The 24007-nt window shown below is 35.8% G+C and overlaps 1 protein-coding gene across 3 annotated transcripts in view; it reads left to right on the top strand.

Annotated features, from left to right (window-relative positions):
• Positions 1 to 24007, top strand: part of NT5DC1 (5'-nucleotidase domain containing 1) — a 260894-nt gene that overhangs the window by 13007 nt on the left and 223880 nt on the right. For all 3 annotated transcript variants that reach the window (XM_069077013.1, XM_069077011.1, XM_069077012.1), the window contains exons 2-6: positions 2492 to 2583; positions 4158 to 4229; positions 6155 to 6258; positions 14584 to 14663; positions 22847 to 22928. In XM_069077013.1, coding sequence (XP_068933114.1) covers positions 2492 to 2583; positions 4158 to 4229; positions 6155 to 6258; positions 14584 to 14663; positions 22847 to 22928 — 430 coding nt within the window. The remainder of the gene's footprint in view (positions 1 to 2491; positions 2584 to 4157; positions 4230 to 6154; positions 6259 to 14583; positions 14664 to 22846; positions 22929 to 24007) is intronic.

Here is a 24007-nt window from a genome sequence, read left to right as displayed (position 1 = left end):
CTGGGAAGCCGTTGTCCTGAGCCCCCCGGCTTTGAAAAAACCCAGATGTTGAAACCCAGATGTTGACTGGGTATGGATGTAATGGTTGGACAGTTTGGAAATCTGTCTACTTGATCTGTTTCTGTCTTGATAATTCTGCCTGTATACTTTGAAGTTCGGGGTGCTGACCTTTTTCCCCTGAACTAGATAAATGATATATGTTTGACTGATTAAAGTAAGCTTGTTAACCCATTTTGAGTTGCTTTCCTTTAACAAAGCAGATCCAAGAACCTGTGGTGGCAGCAAACCCTGAGGACGCTTGGGGTGCTTGCTGCTACACTGTGCTAAGTGCTGAGGATAAAAAGACAAAAAACAGGCTTTCCCCTTCAAGAGCTGTCATTCTAGTGGGGGAGAAAACATGTAACTATGAACATTCTAAATATATATACATATACATAAACACATACACACAGTATATGTAATATAAAGAAGTGCATGTTTTAAAAAAATTAATTGTACAAAAGGAAATGTACTATGTAAAGTTCCACATGATTCAAAGTATTGAGGTAGCATCTGATCTCTAATGATCCTTGAAACTCTAGGATTCCACAGTAAGTAATAATAGCTTATGTTTATATAGTAACTGACCCACAAGGTAGGCAATACAAGTAATGTATTACTCTGACAGATAAAGAAATAGGCTCAGAAATTGTGATTTTCCCATGGTCACATAGTTAGTAAATGTTGGGAATAGGATTCCAATTCAGTCTCTCTCTTTTTAAAATTTTATTTTTTTAATTCTGATTTGAGAGTAATGAGTGTGAGAAACAGTATGGCATATAGATAGAGAAAGGTAGGCCTGAAACAAGGAAGATATGGATTCAAGTCCTGTATTTGATATATACTGACTGGACAAGTTGGTCAGGTCTCTGAGCCTCTTTCTACAGCTGTAATTGGCAGAGAGGTTGTGGACTTCTTTGATAGAAAAAGTTCCCTGTACCAATAAAATCATGGGCCCAGTCTCTATCTGTACTATTTTTTACTATAAAAAAAGATTAGAAGAAAAGCAGATCATATACTTTTCACAGATATGGGTAGATGATGTATTCTTAACCAAGCAGAGGGTAGAAGCAATTACAGAAGATAAAATAATGTGGATTCTATAAAACTCAAATACTTCTATACAATTAATGTACTCAGGAGAAGGGAAGTGATTGAATGGGGGGAATAATCTTTGCACTAAATTTCTCTGATAAGTAAGCTTTTTTGTTTTCTAAGATACAATATATGTAAAGATGTAATATCCATATACATCTCATATATAAATACTAGTACATAAAACCAAAAGCCACTTACCAGTAGATAAATGGTCAAAGGATATGAACAGACTATTTACAAACTGCAAACTATTAAACCATATAAAAGTGTTTCATATAACTAGTAATATGAGAAATTAATATAGAAACATCTGAGATTTCACCTCACACCCTCCAGTTTGCAAAGATGACTAAAAAATGGGAATAGTCTGTGTTAGAGGAGTTGTGGGAAAACTAACAAATTGGTGTATTGTTGGTGGAATTGTAAATCAACACAACCATTTTAGAAAGATGAACATTTCCTTTTTTTTTTTTTTTTTTTCCTTTTGGAGGGCAATTGGGGTTAAGTAACTTGCCCAAGGTTACACGGCTAGTATTTTTGTGTGGGTGTTAAGTGTCTCAGGCCGGAACCGAACTGGGGTCCTCTGGACTCCAGGGTCAGCGCTTTACTCACTGCACCACCTAGCCGCCCCTGGAGATGAACATTTCTTTAAAGCAGAACAGAAAAAAAGATAACACCTCTAGTTGAGAATCCATGTGATCTATAGCTTTCTTCTTTCTCGAAGTATACAACAAATTCAGCATATTTTTTCCCAAAGCTGTACTGTTTGTGCTTTCTGTTGACTTTGTAAGTGGTTGTTGACCATGAGCGCCTCTGATGGTTATGCTTCTCTCTTTGTGAAACAAAGAGACACTTGTGGCTCTTTAGCATACATAGAGGCACCAACAGATATATCTTCAGGTAAAACATAATAAAAGTGGTTTACTCAGAGATCTGGAAGCATTTTACTTAGATGGGTTTAGCATGATGTGGTTTATAACTTATAACAGGGTACATGGCATAATGGATAGAGGGGAAGACCATTGACTAGAAGATGTGGGTTTGAGTCCTTCCTGTAAAACTTACTAGCTATATGATCATTTAATCTCAGTGTTGTATACTGCTTGCTTATCAGCATCAGTGCTGAGAATTTTCATATTGAAATTTCCTTACAGTGATGAAATTGCAAGTCTAGATTTAAATAAAACAAAAAAAGTTTAAATTCTTATTCTCATTGGAGAATTAAATTTCAGAATTTCAAATCAGATATTAAATTTGATTTTTAGCAGATAATTCCATGCATCAATTCAGACTTGAATATTTAAAGATGAACAATTTTACATTTATTATGCTATCTTTTTCTCCCTCATTTTAGCTTATCTATAATAGCTTTGCTCAGTACTTGGTAGCAGAGAAAGGATATGATGAAGAATTGCTAACTGTACCTCCAGAGAGCTGGGATTTTTGGTGAGTTTTTTTTTTAATACTCTTAATTAACCCTTTTTTATTCTATATGGACATTACTCTCCTTTGCTTGTATAATTTTATACAAAGGGAGAAAGTATGACTGTAAAGTGGTTTCAACTGATTTTTAAAGCAGTCTGTAATTTCATCTATAGAAATTTTTTAGTTACATAAAGTCCAATAGAAATTTTTGTTGTTAGAGAAATGCTTGGAATACTTGTGTAATTAGCTTTTTGTTTAATTTGACGTATTTATCCTCTTAGTTGACCTCAATTAAGAGGTTGTAAAGAACTTTTTTTTAATTAAAATTTTATTTTCAGTTGTGAATTCTCTCTCCCTCCCTCGCCACACTCATTGAGAAAGCAAGAAATATCATACCCATTATACATATGTAGTCATGCAAAACATTTCCACATAAAGAACTATTTTAGACATTTAAATGTTTAGAAATATGGGTTTCTGAGTTAACCTCACCATAAGAATCAAAAGAGGAGAGATGACATGCTTTCATGCAAGTAGCTCAACAATTAATACATTCAGCTGATACATACTTTGTGATGAACATTCATTTGTTTAAACTTTAAGCTCTCCTTGATAGCTTGCTTTGGGATTAACATGTGTTTGGGTTCAGTTTTTTAAAAACACTAAAAACTGTTATGCTGCTTTAAATTGTCCAGCTTAACATTAATGTCAACAGCCACCGCCACTGCCCTCCCCCCCCAAAAAGAAAAATAATTATAGAACAGTGTTTTTCTATTATATTAATTCAGTAAATGTTTGGCAAGTCTAATCTCACTTGTAAACAGAAGAAATTGAAACATTTTACTGTATGAAATTACTAATTATAGAAATTAAGTTCTGAACTAAAATAAATAATATATTTCCAAAGCACTGTCATTTTACTAAAATCTTGTGACAATTTGTGGCTATTATTCCTACCTTCCTTTTATTCATAATAAAACTCCCCTCTCCATTCCCCTGTGTCCCATAGCTCTTCTAAAATGTCAAATAAACATCCTGTTTGGCCTATTCTTAATAGATGGTAATAATGAATCTGGCTCAGAGGTAGAGGTTTAATAGCCTGACCTAAAATAAAACTAAATAAATTTCAGAGAGGGTAGAAAAGAGTTTAATAATTGGAAAATAATTTAAATTCAAAGAAGAATTTTAAAATCAAAAAGCAATAATATCATTTTCCCCTAAGTCTCAGGTTTTTTTTTTTTAATGTAAAAAGTTAAAAAGAAATTTAACTAGGTTATGTTGGGTCCAGCAACAAAACATGGGACAAAATCATGTCCTTTCTGGACCATAGGACTATCTTCTACATACTGATGGGAATAAAGTCCTGTCTAATTCATACATTTAGTGCTTCTACCCTTTAGCAACTTAGTTGACCTTCTGTGGCTTACTTATTATTTTTCAGGTCCTACAGCTTGTTGTGTAGTTAACATTCTTTTTAGGAAAATATTTTCCTTTAAAAAGGTCTAACTTTTTAATAACCCATCATTTTATTCACCCTTCAGATACATAAGCAAAGTAAAATACCTGTTTTAGTAACTAGTGTTTCCATATTTTAGTTGCAAGGGCTTGGCATTGGATATGGAAGAAGGAAACTTTATTAAACTTGCAATTGATGGAACTGTTATGAGGTAAGTTAAAAAATTCTTTGGTCAAAATAACTTAATCTCTCAACTATTTTGATAGAAAAAATGAGAAAGTTGTAAATGAAAGTCCAAATTTCCTGGACTAGATATATTTACAAATATTTACATATTTGAAATCTACCAACATTTAAAGAGCAATTAATCCATTTACTGCATAAATTGCTTTCAAAAATAGGGAGAAAAAAAGCATCTTAATTTTTTTTAACAGTATAAATGTAGTCACCAAACCAAAAGCTTATAAAGGATAAAGCAAATTATAGACCAATGTCACAAATTAATATTGGGTAAACAACTTGAATAAATTCTTAGCGAGGAGAACACATACTCATCGTAAGTTAAATTTATAACATGGATATAAGTGTGACTTAATATTAGGAAATATAGTTTAGTAATAAGAAAAAGGACATGTTTATGTAAATAAAGAAAGCTTTTTAAAACAAAATACTGTTTTGTTTCTTAAAAATACTAAAAGCATAAGACTGGAAGGACTTTTCCTTATTAAGATCAAGTACATTTATCTAAAACCAAAAGCTAACATTTTGTAGAAGAATTAGTTCTCTCAGTAAGTTTGAGGTGAAGCAAAAATGAAAGTCTTCACTATTCCTTGCCATAGTAGTAGAAATGTTAGATATAGTGGTAAGACAAGAAAAAAAAATGAAATAAACATTTATAAGGATGAGACAAAATTATCTCTATTATAATTGTCTAGCTCATACTAGGTGCTTAATAAATGCTTGTTCACTTGACTTTGCATGAGTAATATGAAAAAAATCTATTTGAGACAGCTAATAGATTCAGTAAAGTGACAGGATATAAAATATGCCACAAAATCACCAGTACTTTGCATATTATTAACAAAAGCAAAGAATAAGTTGAGAAATTACACTTAAAATAATTCGAAATGGATACAGTATCAAGGAATTAACTGTCAGTAGGGTGAGAATTTATGATAATTTTGATTTCATAAAATTAAAACATTGCAAAAACAAAATCAGTGAAGTTAGGTTAATAAGGAATGATGTGGATTGGGAAAAAGATATTTGCAGAGACATCTAAATAAAAAGACTGGCATCCTAAATCTATAAGTAATAGGGGGAAATTTATATGATTAGGATCTGTAAATAAGTGGTTAAAAATATGAAGAGTTTTCAAAAGAAAAACATCAACAGCCATATGAAAAACTTCCAAATTACTAATATGAAAATCAAAATTCTGATGTGTTACCTTAAGTTTATTAGATTTACAGAAAAAATGGAAAAGGTGAGAAAAGTCAATGATATTGGTGCTGAGGAGAGACAGATACACTAATTCACTGTTAGTAGAACTTCAAATTAGTCTGCCCGTTCTGGGAAATAATTGGGAATTTTGCAATAAAGATTGCTCAGTTGGTTATACTCATCTGTGCTTTTTATTTCCTTACCACAGTCTGACTTGTGTTATACTTATTCATGTTTGTGGGTTTGGTTTTTTTTTGCCTTTTGGAGGGCAATTGGGATTAAGTAACTTGCCCAAAGTTACATGGCTAGGTTTTTGTTTGTTTTGTGTGTGTGTGTGTGTGTGTGTGTGTGTGTGTGTGTTAAGTGTCTGAGGCCAGATCCGAACCCAGGTCCTCCTGACTCCAGGGCCGGCGCTTTACTCACTGCGCCACTTAGCCGCCCCTCATGTTTGTGTTTTATCATTCCTCCCAAATTGTATATTGTTATGGCCAAGAACCACATCTTATTTATTTTTGCATCATTTTCAGTGTGGGTCCTAGTGTTTTGCATATAGTAGATGCTTAATAAATATCTGTTGAACTGAAGAACATGCAGGGGACACTTTTGGTGCCAGCAGCAAGGAATAAGTAGAGGGGTGCTAGGGGTGAAGTCCATTTGAGCTACTACAGAATTTTGCTTATCTTCCAAAAATAGGGCAAGCCATGGCACCAAGATGATGACTTCTGAAGAGCTTATGGGAGTATTTGGAAAGAAGAAATGGAAATACTTTACAGACGCTACCATGGCTTCTCGAACAGGTATAACATGTATAGCTGAAACACCCTGTGGATGTAGGGAAGGCTGACTTTATCATTTATTTATTTATTTGTTTGTTGTCTTTTTGGAGGGGGGAAGGCAGGGCAATTGGGATTAATCGGATGACTTGCCCAAGGTCATATGGCTAATAAATGTCAAATGTCCGAGCCTGCATTTGAACTCAGGTCGTCCCAACTCCAGGGTCCGTGCTCTATTCACTGAGCCACCTAGCCACCCCTTGCTGACTTTTATTTTGACTTTGGTTCCCATGCCTAATAATTATAGGCTGTAGGTAATATAGAAGACAAGCATTGATCACTTTCTTGCTTAATGAGAAGGAGGCAGCTACTGTGGTATAAATGTCAAGAGCCATGTGACCTGGATTGGGATCCTATGTCTAATGCAACTCATTTAACTTCTTTGGGGTTTACTTTCCTCTGTAAAATGAGAGAGGTGGTCTCTAAGGTTATTTCTAAAGTTTTAGATTAAAGAATCTGTGCAGTAGTGGTGTATATAGTGTTCTAGGAAGTTAGAGGAACTCTCTGCTGCCATTCTTCCTTATTTTAATTTTTAAGGCTTTCCTGTGATAAGAAGGACTAAAAACATAGAGATATTAGGAACCTCACCTAATCACCTCACAAACAGTGTCATAAAGTTAATGGAATGTTAGGGTTGGAGTCAGAAAGACTTAGGTTCAAATCCTCCCTTAGACACTTACCTAGCTATGTGACCTAGACAAGTTCTTTAACCTCTCTGGCCTCAGTGTCCTCATCTGTGAAATGAGAGAGCTGTACTCCAGGATCCCTAGGATCCCTTCCAATTCTAAATCTATGGTCCTAATGTGATATTTTGTCTTTGTTACCAGATCTTTGGGGAACCTAGGTGGCACTAGTGGATAGAGTGTTGTGCCTAGAGTCAGAAGGACAGAGTTCAAATGTGACCTGAGACACTTTACTAGCTGTGTGACCTTTGGCAAGTTGCTTAACGCTGTTTGACTCAGTTTCCTATATCTGTAAAATAAGCTGGAGAAGAAAATGGCAAACCACTCCAGTATCTTTCCCAAGAAAACCCAGATGTGATCATGAAGAGTTGGATCCAACTGAACATCAACACCATCACTACCAGCTCTTGGGATGCTAAGTTCCAGACTCCCTTAATTTCTTTCTACCCCTTCATTGACGTACTTTATACTTTACTCTCCTTTTCTACTGTGGATCAGCTTAGGATGATAGTTTCAGAGCTAGAAGCTACCTCCACGACCACCTTTTTGTCAACAAGCATTTATTAAGCATACATACTAATAAACTGTAGGCACTGTACTAAATTCTTAGAGTATGTCTTCTCTAACATCTTCATTTGGCAGACAAAGAAAAATGAGAAATTGTGACTTGCACAAGGTCACAGGACACATGGTAGTTTTTCCCACTGTGGTCATCAGAGTATATATAGTAGGAAGTCCAGAGACCTGAGTTCCAGGTTTGGCTAGAATGAGCTGTATGAAATTTGCAGTTCACTAAATCTGAGCCATAGTTTCTTTATCTATAAAATAATGAGGTTCCATTAAAAAAAGTAAGAATTATTTTAGTGAGTATCATAAACATTGACTATTTTATTTTTACTTTAGTACATATGCCTTATTTGCTAGTGTTTATAAATTTGAGAGCATAATATGCCTACCCTTCCCATTTTAGTTTGTGATTTGTGTTTAAATAGCTATTTGAGGAATTGGGTTTCTGTCTATAAGTTAAAATGGTTACTGACTTGTAGGCACTGAATTGTGCCTAATGTATCATTTAAACATTCTTTTTTAATAGCTGGGGTGAAGATTTTAATATGTGAGCTTGAAAGTTTTTTCCCTCCCATACAACAATGAATCAGTAGAAAAAATAGATTTCATATGAAGGCTTGACACATAGGGTTTTCACAGATAAAAATTCAGGATGGGAACATCATTTGTTGGATGAACCAAATTTCTAGTTATTCTGCTTGTAACAGAAAATATCAGTGGCATTAGAAGGACTGTTTCCTTAAATTAAAAATTTTCGTTTCTCTTAGAAGAGCTTCATTTATGACTTCTTCTAAATGTACTTCAAATTTATCCATTAACCAGAGTGTCTGTTGTCTGCAGAAATAATATCTTTAAAATTTCCCCTTTTTTGAACTTCTCCTTCTGTAGATTGAAGTGTTGCTATTGTATGATTCCCACAAGGTGTCACTCTTTCCTCAAATTAACAACTCTTGCTTAAACACCACTCCAGTTATTGCTTTGTAATGATTCTGCTTATCTCTGATGAATGAATTCAGGATTATATAGACTTTGAGCTGAAAGGGACCTGTGAGCATACTATACTATCAGTTTAACCCCTCTATTTTACAGATGAGGAAACTGAAACCTAGGGAGATTTTAACTTGCCCAAAATTATATGGATAATGATTATCAGAGGTGGGATTTGAAGCCAGATCCTCAGCATCCATGCCCTTTCTAATGTATCACTTTAAGAACTGTGCTGGGATTAGTTATAGGATTTGCCTTTTGGGGCTGAAGCTTGGATAATTTGCTTTGGATAATATGCTTTGTAGTAAGATATGGTATGGTCGTTTTGATAGGTGGGTGGTGTCTTCTAGTTTAGAACTGCAGAATAATAAGGGTTTCTGTTCTGAGGAATTCCATATAATTCTTTACCTATATAAAGCTTACATCATTGATAAATTGATTGAACCTCAAAATTCCCCAAGAAATTCAAATATAGTAGTAGCAGCTAACATTCATATAATGCTTTGAGGTTTACAAAGCTTTTTATATATATCTTATTTGATACACATAACAACCCAGTAGGGTAGGTGCTATTATTATCCCCATTTTATTTATGAGATGATTGAGGCAGACAGAGGTTAAGTGACTTCTCAGTCTCCTTTGCTGGCTCCTTATGCACATCATGGCCCCTAATTGTGTGTGCTCTATGGGCCTCTTTCTCTGGGCCCTCTTCTCTTCTCTGTGGCCTCTTCATAACTTCAGCAGCAGTCATGAGTTAGACCTTTATCCCTATGCAGATGAATCCCAGATCTACATCCTCAGAGTTCCCCATGCTTCATTGCAGTACCACCAGTTGTACATTTGATGTTTCAAACTAGATGTTTCAGAGATGTCTTAAATTCAGCATGCCTAAAACTGAACTCAACAATCATTCCTCCAAACTCTCTCCCCAACTTATGTTTTTCCTGTTGAAGACACTACCATGCTTCTCAGGTTTTGTAATCAAGGCATTATCCTAGATTCCTCACTCCACATATCCAGTCATTTGCTAAATCTTGCTGTATGTATCTCTCACATCAAATTCCTCTCCAATCATGCACCTACCACCTTGCTTTCAGTACTTATCATCACTTGCTTAGATTATTGCAATATCCTTCTGATTGGTTTCCCTGCCTCAAATCTCTAACTGTTCTAGTCCATTTTACACCCTGTAGCCAAAATAATTTTTTAGGTGAAGATCTGATCGTGTGACTCCTGTACTCAACCAATCCCAGGGGCTTTCTTTTGCCTCTAGAATAAAATATAAACTCCTCTATTTAACTTTCAAGGATAAATACAACCTACTGCCAAACTGTTTCTTCATTCTCCTTGGATGCGACTCCCCTGCTATACAATGCAGTCCAGCTTTTTCTCTATTCCTCATTCACACCAGTTCATGTGCTGTACCTTATACACCTGAAATGCACTTTTTCATTACCTCTGCTTTATAAAATGTGATTCACATGCCACATTCGGCTTAAAGCCTTCAGCCTCTAGGTCTCTCCTATAGGACCTTATATTTAACTACTTTGTACGTGCATATGTGTGTATGTACACTGACATTATGAACAAATGAAACACATATATTACATAGAACATGTAATACATTTATTAACTTAGCATATGGAATAAATAAAAACTTTATAAATAAATAAAAGCCTTTCTTGATTCTTCACCTGCTAGGTCCTTCTTATAGGACCTTATATTTAACTACTTTGTGTGTGCATATGTGTGTATACACACATACACATTATAAACCCATCAAACACACACATTGCATATATACGCATATGTAATACATTTATTATTTTTTATTAACATACATTTTTATATGTACTTGTCTCCTCTATTACAATGTAAACTCTGTGTGAGTAGGGCTCATTTCATTCTATGTACTTGTATCCATTCCCAGCACCTAGCAGAGTACCTAACACATAGTAGATCTTCAATGCTTATTGGTTGATTTGTTTAGGGCCACATCTATCAGACAGCATTGGAAATCAGGTCATTATGATTCCGAATACCATACTTTATCCACTATGACACTTATTTTCCATTTATGCTAATTATTACATATGTTATTGTTGAAAGAATGAAGCACAACAACATTGTGATCATTTTTTGTTAGTATAGTTGAATCACATAACTAGAATTAAAACCTATACCAGCAGACAATATAAACTCAGTCCTTAATAATCCCTTTTAAAACCCTAACCCTGGTATTCCAAAAGTAAATGTGTTGTGCTTTTGTGTTTAAAGGAGTTGGCTCTTAATGGCATTCTCATTAGAGAACAGGGCCTTGGAGTGTTAGTGGTTTGGGGTTTTTTGGTTTGTTTTTCTAGCAGTGGTGGTGATTTGTGTAAAATCTTTCACACATTCTTATTTCTGTCCCTGTCACCAATAAAACAAATTTGAAAGATAAATAGGGAGATGAATAGGAATGAAAATTATTACTAGAGAACAGAATTTTCTTGGTGCAAGAAATACCCTCATTCAGGTGTTTAAACCTGACCTTGATCTTACCAGTACAGTGTTCTAAGTCTTTAGCTAAAAGTTGTCAGAGAACAAAAAGTGAAGGCAGGTACAGAAGTAAGGTTGTAGCATTCATAGAGAAATATAGTTGACTTCCAAATTAGCCCATCTGGTGGGGCAGGCAGTGTATTGGGGGAAAAAAGGTAGCGCTGGTGGATGCTATGGAAAGAATGCTTGACTCAAATCCCAGCTTTATCACTTGCTTTCTCTAGCAGGAAACTTATCCTCCTTGGGCCTGTTTCCTTATCTGAGGGGATTGAACTAAGAGGACCTCTAAGGTCTAAATGCAGTTCTAAATGCTTTATCCTAACGTCCTCTCAGTCTTAGCTTGAAGAGCACAGACATCTAATTTTTAGAGTTCCTTTCTCCCTCAGTGCTGCCCCTCTTTGCAATATCATTGAAAAGAAGAGTAAGATAACATGACTCATGTGGAAACATGTTTTACATGATTGCCCATGTGTAACCTATATCAGATTGCTTGCCATGTTGGGGAAAGGGGAGGAGTGGGAGGCAGGGAGAAAAAAATTGGAACCCAAAACCTTATTAAAAATGAATGTTGAAAACTGTCTTTACAGGTAATCAGAAAAAATAAAAGAACTTTTTTTTTTTAAATAAAGGAGTGAGATTGTTTGATTCAGCCTGCTATTTGATAAACATTGTGCTAAGTAGTGGAGGAGGTCCCTGCCATTATGGCATTTGCTGTCTAAGAGGGGGATATGCACATACAGAAATAACTAGTACAGCATGAAACATAAGTCCCTAAGAAAGGTGTAAACAGAGTACTACGCAAAGTTTGAAGAGGGAAGATCATCACTGCTTGGGTGAATCAGGGGGTTTAATGTAGGAGGTGACATATAAGTTGCTTTTTTGAGGATGGTTAGGATTTCAGCAGGCATTCTAGACATACGGAGCAACATAAGCAAAAATCTGGTAATGGGAAACTCCTTTAAGGAGGTAAGACGGAGAGTCATTTGACTGGAGTGTCACATAGGTGGCATCATATAAGTTAAAGCTGGAAAGTTGGGGTGACATTAGATTTTTAGGGGGCCTTGAATGCCATTAAGTAGTAGATTGTTCCATCTTTAGTCAGCAGGAGCTCAGTGAAATATTTTTAGCAGAGAAATGACATGTCCTTTTTTGGCTTACCTTTCTTTGTACCCAATGCCTAGCATATAGTAGGCAAGTAATAACTGTTTGTCAGTTTGATCAGATCAATAAGATGATTAATATTCAAGCAGTGTGAAGGATGGTTTAGGTTGGGGGAGAGAATAGAAATAGAAGACCTGTTAGTATAATAAGAAAGAGAAGGGGAAGAGAACAAGCATATATTAAGTACTCTTGTGTACTAAGCACTTTACAAATTTTATCTTATTTAATCCTCACAACTATCCTGGAATATAGGGGCTATTATTATTCCTATTTTAAATTGGAGAATCTAAGGCAAACAGAGGCTAAGTGACTTGCTCAGAGTTATACAGCTATTCAATGTCTGACTAGATTTGAACTCAGACTTTTCTGATTCCAAGTCCAACACTATCTACCATGCCATCTAGCTTCTTCCTAATCCAGGTGAATGGCAGCGAAGTCTTATTGGTGAGAGTATCTTAGATCTAGCCTGACCCAGATCCAGCGTGCTGTTTTCCATCCATTTTCATGTCATGGCGACCCTATGTGCCTTTCCTATTACCCCCTCCTACAATTTCTTAGACCAAAACGCTTTTCCCTGGCCCTCACTCTCCCATTGTTGTCTTTCACTATTAGAATTTCAGCTACTTGAGGCCAGAGACCATCTTAATTTTTGTATCTCTATGGCTTAAAATGCTTTTTCATTTATCCATGCATGCATTCATTCATTCTTTTACTAGAGTGGTAGCAACAGGAATTAAGGGGGAAGGATGTAGGTAAAAGAATTGGTAGAGGTAGACTCAGTGGAACTTAGCATCTTATCTCATGTAAGAGGTGAGGGATGTGGATGTGGGACTCAGGAGAGAGGTTGGGGCTAGACAGATTTGGGGATCATCTGTATAATTACAGTAGTGAAGACCTTCGGAGTGAATGAGGCTGCCTCATGTATAACAGAGAAAAAGAAGCCAAAAAGGACAGAACCATGGGGAACAACCCTCCCCATTTGGGGGAGAGGAGCCCTCTCAAGAAACAGAAGAAATGGACTTAGAAATGTAGGGTAGTAGGATATTTTGTCATAGAGGAATAGACTGCATTACAGAAGATCATGAATGGCTACTCAGGTGAATAAGTGGGATGTCTAGACTTCCCCAGCTACATAGACTTCCCCAACTATAAAATGGGATGTCTGTTGAAAAATTTTTACAATAATTGCAGGCATCTTTGACTATTATAGGTCAGTTTTTACATTTGTTTTTAGGGTTATAGGTTGGTTTTTAGATTTGTTACAGGTTTGAGTAGTCTAGTTACAGTTTTAGAAAAATAGTATTTTACTTTTCTTTGCACAAGTGCTTTTGTTTTAGTTGGTCAATATTTATTAAGCACCTTCTGTGTGCCAGGCACTGGAGCTACTTTAATAAAAAGAACCACATTCTCTGCTCTGCGAGAAGTTTATAATCTAAGGGGATATAATATTAATGAGAGTTGAAGATCTTCCCCACCTATTAATAGGCTTCTCCCCAACAAGAGAAGCTTGATTAGGGGAGCCTTGTTTTTCAGGAAGGCCCACACCTTTGTTACTTTGTAATTAGGCAGTGGGTCAGGAGGGCTGTGATGTCCTCTGGCTCTGAAGAACAGATATGTACCCTGAAGTGAGGTTTTGCTTTGGGGCTCAGTCACCCAATGGAAGAGCTTTTGTGTGACTTGGCCAGAAGAGACTCTGGGTCGGCATTAAGGAGTCCCCCGACTTTGAAAACCCAGACGTTGGTGCTTCTTTCTCTGGCCACTATGTATGTATAACTTCGGTCAGACAGCTAGAAGCCACGTCAGTTGATTTGTGTTATTTTCTGTCTGTATTTTTTCTGCTTGTAATTTTTGTTTATATTTTCTCTGAAGTTCAGGGTGCTGACTTTTTCCCCTAAACTGAATGAATTACATATAGATATAGATACACATATGTAATTAAAGTAAGATTGTTGACCTCCTTTAAAGTTGCTTTCCTTTACAAAAGCAGATCAATAAGAACCTTTGCTAGTAGCTGTCCTGGGTATGCTAGGGTGCTTGTTGTTACAGGGGATAAGAGAGGGTGCAAAAGGAAACTGAAAAATGAGGGGAAGATACCCAGCTCCTGGGACAAGAGGAGAACTCCAAAGAAGGTTTAGATGTCAAATGACTGGCTGCCTGTTCATTGAGCCTTCAGAGACAGACATTTCATTAGAAGAAATAAAGCCTTCAGTGGAATAATTTCCATGTGGAAAAGGAGTATTAGTTCATCTAGAATCTGTCACTGAGCCACATTTTCTTGGCTTTGGTACAAGTTTAATATCCATGTTGATACCTGATTAACAAATAACTCATTTTCATTTTACTATTTTGCCAGCAAAATATTATTTCTTTGACAACTACTTTGACCTTCCTGGAGCCCTTCTTTGCGCCAGGATTGTGGATTGCTTAACGAGGGTAAGTGCTGAATCAGAGCCTGCTTTTTCATATAAAATCCTTGACTATAACTTTAAAGAGATATTGATTCCCTTTGAAGTGAGGTTTTATTATTCAATTTATTAGTAGCATTTTTCTCTTTTGTAATTTCAGTGGTGATTGAAGAAGACAGATGCCAAATATTTTCTCAGTATTTTGGTAGAGATTAAATAGTAGTTTTTTTCAACCATAGTAATCTCCAGCAGGGGGTGCAGATGTTTAGAACAAGAAAATATAAAGCACTGTAGTCTGACTTGGTATTTTTTCATAATTTCCTCACTAGAATGAAATGTATAAAGATAGCTTAGAAAACACAGCATATGTGTGAGAAAATAAAATGTTTTTGTATATCCATAGAATTTGCTTTGCTTAGGACTGATTTCCCCCTTAATCTATTCTCTTTTCATGCTGTCTTTTCTCTTCTCTTCATTGTATTTCCTTGTTGAGTGAAATATTTTTCCATACCCAAATCTGTGTGTGTCTGTAGTGAAATTCAAGTGTGAACTATTCCTCCCATCTCCTCTTTCTTGTTTGTGGAGATGTCTACTTTTGCAATCTGATTATGTGAGATAATTTTTCCTAACTTTCCTTCCCCTTCCCCTCCTTAGTGTATTCCTTTTCCCCATTCTTTTCAGTCTTCTCTTAAGATCATTACCACTTCCAGGCCTTATCTAATTAGACTCCCTCTATGACTCCAATGATGAAAAGGTTCATAGGAAACACATGTATCATCTCTTCATATTAGAATATAAGCTATTTTCCCTTGTTCAGTCCTTTATCATTTCATGTTTACATTTTTACTTTTCTTTTCACTTCTGTGATTGAACTTTAAAATTTCTACACTGTAAACTTTTGGTGCCTACAAAGTGGTCTGACACTCCATTGTAGACCTCCTTTTAAGTTAATATCAAACTCTTGATGACTATGCTTTGAGTTTCATCTTTCAATGAGTTCTGAATATGTGTTACTAGCATTACCTAGCATATATTTTCAGCATCTTGTCCATAGGAATGCATACTTTGTCAGATGCTTTGCCTGAAGTCTATGTAAGCTGCTTCTAAAGTATCCCAATGATTTACCAATCTGATAACCCTATGTAAGCAGGAAATAAGGCCAGTTTGGCATGACTTATTCTTTCAAAAAAAATGATGCATTTTGTCTTAATGTAACTGATGTTTTTACAAAAAAGATCCCCTTTCTCTTCCCTCCCTCCTTCAAAGTGAACCCTTACTTAAGGAGGGCAGCTAGGTGGCTCAGTGTCTGGATCACTAGGCCTCCAGTCAGGAAGGCCTGACTAAGTTCAAATCTATTCAAACACCTATTAGCTGTCAACCCTATGCAAGTCACTTAACTTTTATTTGCCTCAGTTTACTGAACTGTAAAATGGGAATAATAACAGTACCTCCCTCCTCTGGTCATTATGAGAATTAAAGAGATAATATTTATAAAGGAATTAGCATAGTCCCTGGCACATAATACACACTATATAAATTATGATTTCCTTCCCTTTCCTTCCCCCACTTACACAAAAACATTTGATATAGTGACCACATCTCACAGTATATACAACATTTTGCTGTAGTGGTCATTTGCCTTTCTGGGGAGGGAGGTATGCTTCATTATCTCTTCCCAAGGCCAATTGTTGGTTTTCAGTTACTCCAAAATAAAGAGTATATTTATTACTCTTTTGGGTCTGCTTATTTCATTTTTTTTTCAATTAATATATATCTTGTTTCTCAGAATTTCTCATATAATTTTTTACCATACAATAATGTTTCATTACTTCCAAATATTACAGATCATTTAGTTACACATATATACATACATATTCATTAAGCTATTAAAGCTTAAAGCTGCACAGAGACTTGGGATATCTTGTCTACTATCTGTATCTGTGTGTATGTGTGTGCATTTGTACACACAATACCCACATACTATACACATGCATATGTATATGTGTGTATACACAAATAAACATTTATGCCAGACTTGTACATGTGTGTATCTCTATATACACATTTATAGATGTATGTATTCTGGGGGACTTAAAGACAAAATAATAGGTTTGGAACAGCCACTGTCAAAAGTGGGATATGGAATCAATTAAGAAAAGTAAAATGATGCCTTGCTGCACTGAGGGCTCATTTGAGATTAGATAACATAAATTTATAGTAACAGGAAAGTTGTTGGATTTGCTTTAGCTCTGTTCAGCAATATGTGAGTAGGAGTGGAAGAGGTAAATGGTGGAAATAATCCAGGTTTAGGGTTTGGAATGTTACTGGGCTGTAAGAAATAACAAATATAAAGAATATAGAGAAGCTTGGGAAGCTGTGTATGAACTGATGCAAAGTTATTTCAGAACTAGGGAAACCATATAGATATTGACCACAATAACCTAAATGTAAAGAAAAACAGTAACATCAATTAGCTGTGTGAAGTGAAATTATAATCAAGCTTGTCCCCTTCTTTGCAGAATTGGTCATCATGATTGTAAGGACACTTCATATAATGGTAGATGGTTGATATGCTGGTTAGTTCTGCTCTTTTTTTTTTCCTTTTTAAAAGTATTTTTTATGGAAGAAAACCTCTGGGTTATCTTACACTTCTCTCTGGGCCTTCTGAGAGGAGGAGAGAAAAAGGATATATTAGGGAATGTGCAAAAAGCAAAAACAAAAGATCAATAAAAATATTTTAAGAAGAAAGTCAGAGCTCGGAAATGAATAAATGATTAGAAATGTGGTATTGGAGAATGTGATTTAAAATCACATACTTTGGGTTATGATGGGCTCTTGGCTAGGGATGGCACACATCCAGAAAAGGGCTGACAAAAATGCATTTATCTGGAGTCTTGCCTCTGTAATCAAAAGGGATTTAAAATGAAAAGGGATGAAGAAAGAAGAATGCCTGTAATTACTTACAGCAAGCTAGATCCCTTGGATAGTAGCTACAACACAAGGAGAAGAATAGCAGTTAAGTCACCCAACAGTTTACAAAATACAAAATCCAAGAAATAAAATCCATGACCTCAGGTACCTATTACATATATATGTGTGTGTTTGTGTGTGTGTGTGTGTGTGTGTGTATACATGCAGAAAGTACAGGCAGTAAGCAAAGGAACTACAGACACAAATGCTAAAAGGTCAAATTTCATACTCTAAGCATTACTGAGACCTCGTATGGTGGGACCCATATCTGGAATATAGTTCTGGAAAGATACTGGGTCATCAAACAGAATAAATAAAGGTATGCAGGCTACCACTGTATGTATAAAATTGATAACATGTATAAAAAGGTCAACTGACCTAAGGGTATCTGGCAATGTGAGGGGGGAAACATGGAGGAGAAATTTGCATAAGTATTAATAGAAAAGGAAAGAGAAGCAATATTGTTATGATGGTATACTCTAGACCACCAAGACAAAGAAAATAGCTAAGGAGTTCAGGAAACGGCTTATGAGTCTGACCCAGAGGTATGATGTGGTGATGATGCCAAACTTTATCCAGACATCTGCTGGAGTTCTTTCTTTGCCAGACTAGGAGCAGCTGATAACTTCTTGGCTTACCATAATGATTAATTTCATTCTCAAAAAAATGAAGTTGATGAGGGGAACTGCTATTGAAGGCCCAATTCTGACCAACAAAAAATGAAATGCAGGTGAATTAGAAACAATAATAGGAGTATTGACAGTAAGAGATCCCTCGTGATATTTCTCTTAAAGGAAAGCCAGGCCTAAATGACACATATCCTAAATAGGGGGAGAGCAGATTTCAAATGGTTCAGAGAGAGGGTGAGTAGGATTCCACAGACTAAAATTCTACAGAGGAAGTCAACCTAGAAAGACTTGCAAAACTCTAAAGAATGGAATTCTGAGGATAAAAAAATTGATAAGGAAGCTATTTAAAGAGAGCAGTATGAATGCAAAAGGGAATTATTGACTACTGTTTTGGACCATGATATATACATATATATATTAAATATTTAAATTTTTTTTTAAATTAGAAGATAGAAGCAATGCTGTTTAATAGGGGATGAATATAAGAGGGTAACAATACGTGTCCAAGAATAAAGTCAGGAGCACTGAATCTCAGAATTAAGCCAAAAGGAAACTAAATACAAGCCAAAGTGCTTTAAAAAACTTTATTCTGTAGAAAAGATGTTGATCAAAGAAGTGATAGGAACATTACCTCAGGATAGATGTGAGATTACAGGAAGGAAAGAGTGAGTGGGAGAAAGGAAGGAGGGAATGACAAGGAAAAAGGGAGGAAGAAAGAAGGAGGAGAAAGAGAGGGAAGGAAAGAAAGAAGAAAGGAAAACAGCATTTGAGTACTTACCATGTGCCAAGAACTCTGATTAGCACTGGGAATATTCATAGAAACATAAAGATAATCCCTGCCCTCTAGGATTTTACATTCTTTTTTTTCCATTCTTAAAAATTCTAGACTTAAACGCTAAAACTTAAATACACAATAGAAAAAAGAAAAAGAAACATTATAAACTTAAATATTAAAAAATAAAAAATTTTAAAGAGTATGTCATACGTACAGCAGAACATAATAGAGGATTCAAAATATATAGCATCAAATTTCCATTTCAAGAAAACCTATCTAATAAATACTACTTCTTGTGTTGAAAACTGTCCACCTTTGCTTCCATTTGCTTCTTTTGTTCTCTGCTGTGCACTTTTTATTTTGTTCTTTTTTCCTCTTTTTTCTCCTCTGCTTCCCGCCCCAGGAGACTACAATTAAACTCAGGTATGTTTAGGTATAGATATAGATAAACACATACACACACATACATATATAGACATATACTTTCCCTATTCTACTCCTGATCTTTGTTTTTATGTTTGTGTGTAAGAAGTTTACATTCTTTTGGGGGAAGATAACACAAAAATGGGAGCTGAAGGTGGGAAAGGAGGAGCAAATGAAAGTATTTGAAATCAAATGTTATTTCACTTTTTACTTTCTCTCCTGTGTAAAATCATCTCTGGATTGCAAAGAAAAGTAAAAGAAAAATATTTCGTATCGGGGACCTGAAATTCAAGATAAAGAGATTAAAAAAAAACCCTACCTGTCCTTGAAGAATTAATGTTACCAGTCCTAGATGAATATATCAGGGGACTGAAAGAAATGGCAGGTGTGATTGTTGAACCACTGTAAATAATCTTTAGAAGGTTACAGAGAGCCCATTAGCATCCTTACCTCGTGTTCTATAAACCCCAAGACACCAGCTACTAGAGTATTCGACAAAAACTGCTGGGAAAATTGGAAGGCAGTCTGGAACAAATTAGGCCTAGATTAACCTCTAATGCTATCTATTGTTCAGTTCAAACTGGATACCTGACTTAGGTAGAAACAGATAGAGAAGGCAAGGACGTACTTTCCATAAATGTGGATTATAAGATGAGTTTGTGATCAAACAGGGGACAGAGACCTCTGATCGTAGCGGAGAAAATGCGCGATTTTGATGTCGGGTACAAACAATAGAAGAGAAGCAATAAACCGGGGGAAACATCTGCAGTGAATTTTTCCTGTAAAGATCTGTCATCTGAGTTGTTTAGAGAACTGATACAAACATATAAGAACAACAAGAGTGGTTCTCCAACAATTCCCCAATGGTCAAAGGATATGAACATGAAAGCCTCAAAAGAGGAAATGCAAGATATCAACAGCTCTATAAAAATGCCCCCAAATAACTAATAATAGAAATGAAAACTAAAATTTCTCTGAAGCACCACCTTGCACTTATAAAATTGGCAAAGATGACACCCTCCAGCACCCCCAAAAAAAAGATGTTGGGATGTAGGAAAATAGGTACAGTAATACATTATTGATGGAGCTACAAATTGGTCCACCCATTCTGGAAGGCAATTTGAAACTATGCTTCCTCTTCTGCAAAAACATTAATAAACTGTATATAGTTTTTGCCTTGTCAATACCACTAGTACTTATATAACTCAAAGAGATCAAATACAGAGGGGAAAGACCCAAATATTCACATATATTTATAAGCATCACTTTTGAAGCAAGGAACAGGAAATAAAGCAGGTGCCGTTCAGTTGGGGAATGGTTGAATAAATTGTGATATTTGAATGTAATAAAATATTGCTTCATAAGAAATAACAAATGATTGGGATTCAGAGAAACCTGCCCCTACTATCATCTCCACCCTCATACCTTTAAACTTTCCTTTTATAGATTTCCTTCCCTGCTATCTACAGATATGGCCACATTCTCCCTCACTTAAAAAAAAATCACTAAATCCCTATATCTTTCCTCTCTTTCTCAGCCAGAGTCCTTGGAAAAGATGTCTTTTTGGTGCCTCAGTTTCCTCTTCTCTTTGTTCTTTACCCCCTGCAATTTGACTCTACCTTATCACTCTGAAACTTCTCTCCAAAGTTACTTATGATTTCTCATTGCCAGTTCAAATGGCCTTTTTTTCTGTCCTCATCTTTCTTGAACTTTGCAGGATTTGATGCTGTTAATTACTTTCTCCTTTGTACCATCTTTTCTCTAGGGTTTTACAGTGTTACTTTCTCAGGTACTTTTCCAACCTCTGCTTCTTCTCAGTCTCTTCTAACTATGATTATAGCCCAAGCCTTTTTTGTTGTCTTCCTTTTTTCTTTTCTACATCCTATCACTTGGTGTACTTATCTGCTCTCCTGAGTTCAATTAATGCTATGTAGATGACTGTGTAGAAGATCCATTCTTGGTCTCTCTCCTGGACTCACATCCTACATCACAAATTTCCTTTTGCATTCCTTCAAAATGAATGTCGCGTTGCCATCTATCTTAAACATGGCATGTCCAAATCTAAATTCATTGACTTCTCCACCAGACTTGTCCCTCTTGTAAATTTCCCTAATAGTATTGAGTATACCACCATTCTGGTCACCTGGTTTTGCAATTTTGGTGTCGTCCTTGACTCCTCACTTTCACTCATTCTATATAATCAGTTAGTTGCAAAATCTTGTTTCTGACTCCATATCTTCTCTTCCATAAATATACTCTGTATTCATATAGCTGCTATTCTTGGATTTAGACCATCCTCACCCTTTCATTTAAACTGTTGGAGTAGCCATTTCGTTCCTCAAGCTTCTCTCCCTACTCCCTTTTTTCTTCCACTTAGCTGTCAAAATGATTTTCTTAAAACACAGATCTGATCACATCTCCTCCTACTCAAGAAAGCCAAATGATTCTCAGTTGCCTCTAGTATCAAATATAAACTCTTGTCTGGTATTTAAAACTCTTAACTTTCCAGTGTTCTTACAAATTTCTTTTCCCCTGCACGTTCTGGTTTCCAGCCATTCTGACCTAATTGCTGTCCCTCACACATGATATTCTCTCGGCTTCCTTCTTGCCTTTTTCCTGGTTGATCACCATGCCTGGCAAATTGTGCTTCCTTGCTTCTGCCTCCTGGAATGCCTCAAGTGTAGCTCAAATTCCACCTTCTTTATAAATTCTTTCCTAGACCCAACCAGCTCTATTAGGAGCCTCTTCAAACTACTTTGTGTTCATTTTGTTTAACTTCCGTGTGCATGTATGTAAGTATCCATACAAACACATATGCACATCCATGCTATGTCTCCCCAGTTAGAATGTACACTCTTTGGGTCAGGAATAATTTCATTTTTTTCCCTTTATCTCTGGAACTTAACACAGTCCTTTTCACATATTAAGCACTTCATAAATGCTTGTTGATGGATTGATTCTATCATGTTAATCTATTTGTTTATCCATTCCCCAATCTTCATCTCCAGCTCTTTGCAACTATAAAAAGTGCTGTAAGAAACATTTTCTTTTTTTTTTTTTATCATTGACCTACTTGAGATATACTGGTACTTGACTCACAGTAGGGACCTCAAGATGAAAGAGTCACTTGGTCATTTTCTTTCCATTGTTCTAAATTGCTTTCTAGAATATTTAGGCCAATTCACAGCTCAACCAGTCACATACACAGGTATCTGTTTTTGACCATCCTGTTTTTGATTGGTAATTGTCAACTTTTTGCTAATTGCCCAATTGATGGGAAAGATTATTGTTTTAAAATATTAGCATCTCTGCTGTAGGACACAGAATTAGAGTTATTTGCATAGGCACCATTTTTTTTTCCTGTATATACAAATTAGGATACTGATTTGTTTTTCTTTTTTGGATCCTCTACAGAAAAATAACCTGGAAACATTTGATTTTTGGAAGGATATTGTTGCTAGTATACACCATAATTATAAAACAACAGCTTTTAAAGGTGAGTTCCTTGGAATGTTATTCAAAATTTTTGGCAACTTAATTAGAAGTTACTTTTATTGTTTCTCTTAATTAGATTGGCATTATTTAAATGTTATATTCAGTATTACGTTTACTTTAATTGGTTAATCTTTTTGTGAACTGAATGTGTTGTAACAATTGCTGTTTTCTCAGTCTCCCTAACATATTTTGAGTAGGTGGCTACTGATATTGCTGGTGTGCTCACTAGTGTGAGTGCCTTGATTTTGATATTTCCTGGCCAGAGCATCAGATTTAGGATTGCTATGACTGTTGGCATGGACATGTACATCTGGTTCAGTACCAGGGCAGCCTCTGGAAAAGTGTCTGCTCATGAGAAACCAGCCACTCTTACTTGAGAAAGAAGGTTGGCTGACCCACAACAAGGGTAGTAATACCTGAAGATGATGAATTGTGAATGTTAACACAGTATTAACTTGTACATGTCAAGGGTCTGCCAGCCTTTGCCAATTGTCAGTTATTTACTTTTTAAAAATTGTTTTGTTTCATTGTTTCCTATTTTTGTGATAGGCTATCAGAAATGAAAATGATACACCTGGGCCTGTACTTTTGCCACCTTTCTGAGTTTGGGTGTTTCTACTTTTAGTGACTCTCAATTGTGTATTACTTTTGAATTTGCTAGGCTGCTCTTGGTAACTTGGAGGTGAGAGAAGTTTTTTGGGGGGTGGGGGTGAGAAGGCCAACTTCTTTGCACTTAGCTGTGGGCATTTGAGTGTTAATTTCTCAACAACTGTATGGCTCAGGACTTCACCATTCTTTTATTATAGTTGATGACAGTTTTTAATTGACTAATTGCTTTTATTTGTTATCAAGTCAAAATGCAGCATTTGTGGTAACAGATGAGTGTCAATAAAGAAGCATGTCCCAAGTCAGCTTTTAAAGATGTCCACCAGTTTATTGGTTTACATTCTGTTAACTTTGAAAAACAAAAAGCATTGAAAGAACACATTAGAATAGCAAATGTGCTGGTTTCAGATGAATTCGACATAAAAATCCATTCTCTTGGTTTTATTGCAGTATAATTAAAGAGCAGGTGAAAGC

This window comes from Petaurus breviceps, unplaced genomic scaffold (genome assembly GCF_028583685.1).
Source record: "Petaurus breviceps papuanus isolate PSGF00001 unplaced genomic scaffold, PetGlider_PUasm1.0 90977, whole genome shotgun sequence".
Lineage (NCBI taxonomy): Eukaryota > Metazoa > Chordata > Mammalia > Diprotodontia > Petauridae > Petaurus > Petaurus breviceps.
Note: the sequence above shows the minus strand (reverse complement) of the source record. Positions and strands in the feature narration are given on the sequence as shown.